Source organism: Simochromis diagramma, unplaced genomic scaffold (assembly GCF_900408965.1).
Source record: "Simochromis diagramma unplaced genomic scaffold, fSimDia1.1 OVJJ01000361.1, whole genome shotgun sequence".
Taxonomy (NCBI): domain Eukaryota; kingdom Metazoa; phylum Chordata; class Actinopteri; order Cichliformes; family Cichlidae; genus Simochromis; species Simochromis diagramma.
This window is the reverse complement of record NW_024386860.1, coordinates 4,094,561-4,103,121: the sequence shown is the minus strand read 5'-3', so window position 1 is coordinate 4,103,121 and position 8,561 is coordinate 4,094,561. Positions and strand designations below refer to the sequence as shown.

Below are 8,561 nucleotides of genomic sequence, written 5' to 3'. Positions count from 1 at the left end.
AAGAATTTTCAAAACAAAACAAAAAACCCCAACAACACAGTTTTATAACCTATGTCCCTCTTTTCTATGAAGTCTGTGGACTAGGACACAGAGTTTAACATCGCTTAATTGATGTCATTTAAGGTATTTAATTAAAGAAAAAAGATTTTCTGCCTAGCTAAGTCTTTCACAATACAACACTGTATCCATATTTTTCCTAATTGATAACATTATGATTTTCAGTATTGAAATTGTGCAGCTGTCATTTCACTATTTCACATATCTGGGATCACTGCTCTGTTCCTGAGGTTTCCTTCATTTTTTCCCTTTAAATGGATTCTGAGGGGAGCTTTTCCCTTATCGAGATTGAGAATCTAAAGATAGAGGATGTTGGATGCTGTACAAACTGTAAAGCCCCTTAAGGCAAATGTGAATACAGAGAATAACATTTATGACAATGCTAAACCAGGAAAGAAAAACTATTGCATCACTGTACCAACAGGAACTTAAAAAAATACAACAAACAATAGATTTATAGTTTTGCAATTTTATTCATCAAGCGTCAGGTCTTGCATACAATCTGGCAGGTGTAAGAAAACTAACAATGTGGAGGAAATTACAAAAGAAAACAGAAATTTAGAGCGTGTGTGCAGAGAAAAAAAAAAGATCTGTCAGAATCAGATGAAGACCTGCAATCGGTTATTTTGAACGATCATCAAACTGCCTGAACAGAGAGGCTGCCATGTCAGATGTCGCTAATATGTGGTAGTGTTTAGTAAGAGCTTTCCCAGGCACTTCAGATAAAAGGCAAGACCCACTAAATCAATTCGCTATGAGGGACACATGAACACCCTGCTGCTTCCTAGGCTTTTACATCCTGCCCATTCACTTGCTTAATCCATCTTTTTTTTCCCATCTCTCCACTCATCTTCTCATATTGCACTTATCACTGTCCATATCTAATATCTATATCCACATTCTCAATCCATTCATCTATTAAAACAAGGCGTTGTTTTACACAGAACTTGTTTCACATTCAAGTCCAGCGACCAACTTGTTTCATCATTAATGTGTACGTCATGTTTTTACCTTCGCTCTAACAATTCTGGTCATTTTATCATTTAGAACTTAAAGCAGACCTATCATGCTTTTCCTTTTTGTTATGCATATGCCACTGTGCTAATGCCAAAACTTATAATAATGAGGTCACTGTTTTTGCAATTCATGTGAGCCAAAAACTCAGTTTTATACATGTCAGAGCCCACATGTTCCTTATGTGGTTGACTTGGACACAGATATCTCTGTAAGCACAGTAGCCCCACCAACCTGCGGTTCAAGTCTTTTGTTTGCAGTGGGCAGCTAATGTGGCTTCAAGGGAAGGTCTGCACAAAGGTCACACATTAAAAAAAAAAAAGGTGTGAATCATGTAAAGCTACTTTAGCAGAGACCAAGACTAAAAAATATGAATTTGGAAATTAGCATAATAGGTCCTCTTTAATAAATTTGAATTCCCCTGTAGTATTTAAACCTCAATTTCTCAGATGCTTATGACCACTTGAACTCTAAATAAAACCCCGTGTCCATCATGTGAATCAAAACAGACCACATTAGTGTTTTACGGCCAACTGAGCTCCATAAAGCTACTCCTGCACATGCTCACACATTAGAAATTAAGCATTAAGAGACAGCTGCAGTTCTTTTAAGTGCTGGTGTGCTGTTGTAGGAACGATAACGTAAGCGAGAAAGATATACGGTTCAGTGACAGCAATGTGTGCCATGGTGGGGACCATATTTTTTATTTTTTATTTTTTTAAAGGTCTCGGAGTCAGACTCCAACTTTTTGTGGAATCATCTCTATCGCAGTAGATGTCACATAAAGGATATGTTCAGTCTGAAAAACTGGGGCTGCTTTATCCATATATTATTTTGGAGACAGCAGAATTCTTGCGGAAGAACTTATAAAGGGAGTATAGTGTAGTTTAACAGAGCTTTAGCACCTCTCTGTTGTTGATATTTGCAAACCCTGCCACATTTTTCCTTGTCAACACAGGCGCTCCTAAGTTTCTATGTTCTTTCTTCCATACACTAGTGAAATCATGTCTAGAGAAGAACGCACTTGGAGGATTTTTTCTCTGTGCTGCTGGTGATTTTCACCTGTTGACCTCCGGGGCCCTGACAAACAAACAGACGAAAAAATTACGTTACCGTCATACAGTATGTAGAGCATGCAAAATTACTTTTTATAGCGCTGCATTCCTGATCTTGTGTTGTGACTTACTGGCTTCTTGCTGGATTGTTGTAGTATGTCTCGTGCCAAAGCCAGAAAAGACTGCAGGACAGATAGATTGAAACACAGAAAGAGAGAAAATATAGGTCTGTTGCATATTAACACACAACAAACATTAACAAAAGAGCTATAATAAAACAAGCTCAATGTATGGAGAAACTGCTCACCTCCTCGACATTAATGCTGGACTTCGCACTGGTCTCAAAGAACCTGATGCCGTGATCTTTGGCCAGCTGTTAACATTAGGAACCGAGATGGTTACAGGAGGACAGGATATGGGTAATAATCACTTCCTGGGTTTTATCTCGAGTAAATTTAGCAACTTTGACCATTTCCCAAGCATTCCTGTCCGCTAAAGTTTAAGAGGGAGGAATCCATGCAATATTCTTTCTCAAAATGAAATCTTTGCAAAGTAGCCCCACAAATGATTAATTTTGAATCCATCTACTCATGTGTATCTTACCCTGGATGATAGTTTAACTACCATCAAAGTAAACCTACACCTCTGCTGTTTCATTACAAGTAAAAAAAACGCAAGCGACATCTTACCTTTTCTCCTGTCTCCTTGGAAACTTTCCGCTTTGTCTCAATGTCACACTTATTACCTAGTAACATCCGACTGACCCCAGCTGATGCATTCTGGGAAAGAGGGAATGTGATTAACTGATCAAAATGACTTCAGCAAAGTGAAAGAGAGCACAGAGAGCAAAAACCTCAACAGAGACACTAATAGCAGCTGTTTGTCAGCAGAGCGGTTTCTCCCTTTAAACCAAGACCATTTCCCTGAAATGCTCCATTGCCATCTTTCCGCAGTTCGTCAGTGCTGCCGTCTACAGTTTGTTTACAGGCAAAACAAGCAAAACAAATCTCTCAGAGTCGCTGACAACTTGCGGGCCACAAATACATGAAATCATAACAGTTGCTTTATGAAAATGTGACTGAATCATTCATATGTTTAACAGCTGTGAACAGACTGAAAACAGCTATAAAAGCGATTTTCAGTTCCGCTCAGTTGTGATGCTTACATGAAAGTTTTTAAAAAAAACAAAAAGAAAATGAAGAAGGTAAGCAAGTGCCATGTATATCTGTAAACAATGACACTGGTTATGCATTTATAGCTATAATATGTTCTTAATTTTACTTGATGTAAAGATATTGAACACCACGTGTTTGCATATTGTCTGTTTAATTGGAATATTAAAATGGGCAGCATTCACTTATTGAAAAAGCTTCTTATAGTTTTGTAATTAGTCTCATTAGGTTTTATTTTTATTTCATTTTGAGTTTTTGCTTCTAAATCAGTTTAGTTTCAGTCGGTTTGCCCATTTCAGTTCATATTTTATTTATGGAAAAGTTTCTATTCATTTCAGTTTTACTTTTAGTCTTTGTTATTATTCCTGTGTGTGGAGGGCATATGCCAGTGTCAATAAACACATCTGTCAAAGCCTCTCAAGGCAAGTTTTTATATCTTTTTTTAACCAAAGTAACACTCAAGTTCACAAAATCATTTGTTAGCTTTAGCTTGTTTCAAAAGTCTAGTTTTTATTTTATTTTAGTTAGTTGATTTTTTTAACATCTAGTTTTAGTTCAGTTTTAATAATCTTGCTTCCTGCATTATCTTTAGTTTTTCTTAAATATCTGAGCAACATTAAAAATCCAACTGAGAGTTCCCGGGTGCGGTGCCGACCCCCAGCTGCCACTGGGTGGGCAGAGGTCCAGCATGGGGCTAACAAAAACACATATACACATGCTTGGTCAAATCTACACCTATGTCCAATTAACAACCATCGGTCAACCTTATTTCAAAGGACCAGAAACCTGTGAACTGTGGGAGAAAGCTGGAGCCACAGGGAGAAGATGTAAACTCCACACAGAAAGGTCCCAGTCGACCAGGAAGTTCAAAGCACCTTCTTGCTGTGAGACAACAGCGGTAACTTTCCTTTCATGTTATGCCCTTGTTAGCTTGGCTCCTAGCTGCTAGCCAGCTCTTTAGAAAGTTGTACATTTATCTGAGGTCTCCCACACAGCGTGACACCTAGCCAACATGTGAGTAGAAAACCTCTTCAGTCCTTAATCAACTAAAAGTTTTACTTTGGTTGAAAAACATCATTAACAAAGTGAGCACAAGAGGCCATGCTGGATAGTTTTATGCTGGTTTATGAACAAGGAAGGTTATCCTGAGAACAATCCACATACATAATGGTGTAGAGATTACTGTTTCCTCAGTAGAAGATACAGGAATTTTGCTTCTTTGATTTAAATGAACTGACCAGATAAACTCATTAGCTTTGCAGTCTTGGTCTTTCCTAGTTATCTTTGTCACAGCTAATAGAAAACCGGCTTACTTCTCTGATGCTCTTCATCCAGTTCTGAATGTTTTCAAAGGACTTCTCGTCAGTGATGTCGTACACCAGGATGATGCCCTGATGAACAGAGAACAGACAGGAGAGAGAGCATTTACGGAGTCAGTCAAAGGTGCAGACTGAGCACAAAGAGGCAGTGATGTCAGCCTGATTATCCAGGCCTGATTGTCCTGGAGGCATACTGCGCTCACCATGGCTCCTCTGTAGTAGGCTGTTGTAATGGTCTTGAATCTCTCCTGCCCTGCTGTGTCCCTAGAAAAAGCACACACTTAGAATCAAAAAGGTGCTGCAAGGTCTTTAAAATACTTCTATCATATGAAAAAAACCTGGAGTATAGCAGAATGCAGAAAGATTCATTTGAGGTGAGACACTACAGGCTACAAGCTACAGGGTAAGTTTGCACTAACAGATACTTTCCCACTAAAATACTTCCACTAAGAATATTTTTTTTGCATCACAGGTTTTCTGAAACTATGTGTTAATATCAAAATGTATATAAATTTAAACTTTTTTGCAAACTTTTACAGGTGAGAAATGTAAACATTCGATGAAGCCAGGATCAAAGTTCTTGTTTGTGTTTTGCTGGCATCCCAGAGCCGACGGTTTTTATAGAGGGGATTTTGGATCTCTCATTTTTTGTACCCCATAAATCAGAAAGATCTGTCAACAGTCATAAAAGGTTTATTTTCCACCATGTATTCAGAAAAAAACTTCTATAAATTTGGTTCTGAATTATATATGAGCAAACCTCTCTTTTAAAAAAGAAGAAAAACAGCAGAATAAAGAGAATCGCTCAGCAATGATTGGTGTCTGTAGGTGCTGCTGAAAAGGAGAGTTTAGGCTCTAAAATGAGGGGAAAAAATCATTTTTGAGAAACTGTTTTGTAAAAATCCATACGTTTCTTTGCTGTAATTGTAGACAGATTACCTGCATGGATTAAGAGGAATTTATAGCAAGATTAAACATATTTACGTTTGTATTTTAAATACTTCCTTTATATTGATGTGGAAGAAGGAATCAAAACAGGCCAAATCTGACTGAAAAAAACCAACAAAAAATAAACGTGTTTTTGTCTGTGCTGGTATTTGACGCTGCTATATCTTCTCTAGCAGCACCCTTAAATGACATGGAGTAGCTCTCTGTGGTGGCCGTGTGTGATGGACTTGGACATGAACCCTGTCATAAAATCCTGATTTGGACAAGAAGAGGGAGGTTCCTCCTTCCTCTCAGGAAAACGAGCCGGAGGCAGTCAGAGGGCAGAGAAAGATAACTCAACAAATCAGAGATTATCTGCCTCACCATATCACAAACCGTTTGCAGACAAACAATCACATGCCACTTCTTACCAGACTTGCAGTTTCACTTTCTTTCCATCCACTTCAATGGTTTTTACTTTAAAGTCGATTCCTGGGAGACAACAGGGGGGGGGGGCAAAGACTGCATTAAATACCCCTATTGGAGACAAAAACTCACACATTGCAGTTGATATGAGTCACCCTCACTAAGGTGGCGACACTGAACATACACCCCCCAGGGTGTTACCATCCACAAGCAGACATAAAGATCAGACATACAGACCTGCAAACTGCTACAGACTGCTGTGTTTTTGTTTTTTTCTGCTGGATGGACAAGCTGACAGACACATAGACAGTGCGGGGCAGAAGAGGGGGTTGACTGTGCAAAATTGTGCATGCCAGAAAGCCAGCCATTCTTCTGGGAACGTAGAGATGGTAAAAGAGATAGGAATGAGGGTGGGTGGACCCTCTGTGAGCCAAATGAGAGGAATGAGATCTGAGGGAGAGATGGGGGAGAGGGTCAGGGAAGAGAGAGCACACACATTCAGCAGGGAGAAAAGAAAAAAAAAGGAGAGAGAGACTAAATAAAGAAAAAGAAAATAAGAGAGCGCAGACTAGTTGGGACATGAAAGCAGTCCGGGAAGCCAGCTCTTACAGTAAACAGAGGCAGAACGGAGCTTGAAATGTCAGCAAACATTTGTCTTGCTCATATCCCAAGTTTCACAGAAGCCAATCATAAGCTGAAGCAGAAATGTCGCAGACTGTAATTCAAACATTAAACGTACCGATGGTGGAAATGTACGTAGAGTTGAAATTGTCCTCAGCAAAACGAATGATCAGACACGTTTTTCCCACTCCGCTGTCCCCGATGAGTAACAGTTTGAAAAGGAAATCATACTTTTTCGCCATGGTCGGAGTTGTTCTTCAAGCAGAAGTCAAAGCAGGAGCGGGGAAAGTTTGGTCTGTCTCTTCACCGGAGATTTTCTCATCCACCACCAAACGCGTTAAATCTCGATTCTTTTCCTTGTGACTTAAAACAAGCAATCTCCTGCGAGTGGATCCTCTTCTTTTTCCTCTTTTCACTCTCAGACTTGTCACCGGTAAATTCCGATCCTCCTCCGTGTTGTGTTTGGACTGCGCAGGATAAAGTTGTACAGACTCTTTCAGATCAGCCCTCATGTATTAAAGTTTCATTCCGCTGCAATTAGAGAGTCGTTATTATCCCGTTTACAAGCATATCGGGGTGGAAACAAGTTTATCCAGTCTGCAGAAATACCACTTAAAAAAAAAGAAAACGGAACTTGCTGTCGGCCCCAATCCCACAGCAGCTACGTGTGGGAGAGCTTTATGGGAGTGAACGGTTCACAGTTCGCAGGCACTCACTCAGCACGGACACTAGGTGGCACCATTTGATCAGTAAACACGTGTGTATGGACCGATACAAGTGAAAAAGTTGGTTTAAACAACATGTGCTCTTTCCTTACATCCTCCATGAAATAAAATGATATTAATAAATCTATAATCCATAACCATGGGGTTTTCTTGTTGAGAAATGCTCTTGGATAACTCTAACAGCATTGCTCAACTTTGATTCCTTCTCAGTCATTTGATTATTAAAGGAAATAATCAGGAATTGAGGTTGAAGTAAAAAACAGTAAAATGCTGCTTAAAGTCCTTCTGCATTCATGTAATTCTCCCTCACTGAAGAGTACTTTTACTTAAACCTTTACTTAAGTAACATAATGCAGGGCCTTTACTTGGAGTACGTTTTAAGTGAATACTTTGTAACCTTATAATAAGACAAAGCAATACAAAGCTAACATTGTTTATGAAGCTTAATCAAATAACAACTAATGTTCTACATCCCTGCAAGAAAGAGACTGTTGGATATCAGAGTCATCGTTTAAAATGTGACCACCAAGCATGAAAGTTGGCCTCGACAGAAGAATATATGTAAAATGACACTTTCTTAATTCTGCTCAGTGCTTTTGTACCTCCAGTCTAACCTGCACCACCTACAGGAAGAGAAGCACACTGTAACTTTCCCCAGGTGTCACCTGCAGGTAACAACAGTTCCCCTCTGACTTTCTCGGGTGTTTATGTCTCTAGACCAGAGGTCATTTTAGTTCATACAGGCCGGACCACTAAAGCCAACTTACATTTATTTATCTAATATCTCTGTTTGTGTGTTACCATCCAACCCTGCAGATTACAGCGGGTTCACAGAGGCACACTTTTTACATGTAAAATATTTTGGAACATAACAAATTATATTTTTACTGTCCTTTATTTTCCACTCCTAGTGGATGCTGACATCATTACATTGAATTTATTTTACTGAGTGAAAAAACCCCCACAAACAAACATGGTTTTAAAGACTTCTTTATAACGACACTTTGAAAAATCGTGCAGATGGTCGATTTGGGGCATTTGACAGCCCAGTCCTTGCTCCCCTGACTTATAACAAAAATTGTTAACTTGAGCATATTCAGACGGACACACTTAAGGATTTAAGCTCGCGTGTTTCACGTGTAGATGATGAGGGGTCTGACCTACTTTTCAACAATTCTAATTGTTGAAAAAAGTATTTAAATTACAGGATAATCGTCTGCTTTGTCAGGAAAACGCTATACAGTT

At 39.1% G+C, this 8,561-nt stretch overlaps 1 protein-coding gene across 1 annotated transcript; it reads right to left on the bottom strand.

Annotated features, from left to right (window-relative positions):
- Positions 1 to 510: 510 nt before the first annotated feature.
- Positions 511 to 7,284, bottom strand: rab13 (RAB13, member RAS oncogene family). Its single transcript, XM_040029815.1, has 8 exons — positions 6,710 to 7,284; positions 5,976 to 6,036; positions 4,821 to 4,881; positions 4,612 to 4,689; positions 2,816 to 2,905; positions 2,434 to 2,499; positions 2,258 to 2,308; positions 511 to 2,151 (listed from the first exon to the last, which is right to left on the bottom strand). Exons 1-8 carry the CDS (start codon positions 6,831 to 6,833, stop codon positions 2,080 to 2,082), a joined length of 603 nt encoding a protein of 200 aa, XP_039885749.1. The 5' UTR covers positions 6,834 to 7,284; the 3' UTR covers positions 511 to 2,079.
- Positions 7,285 to 8,561: the final 1,277 nt, after the last annotated feature.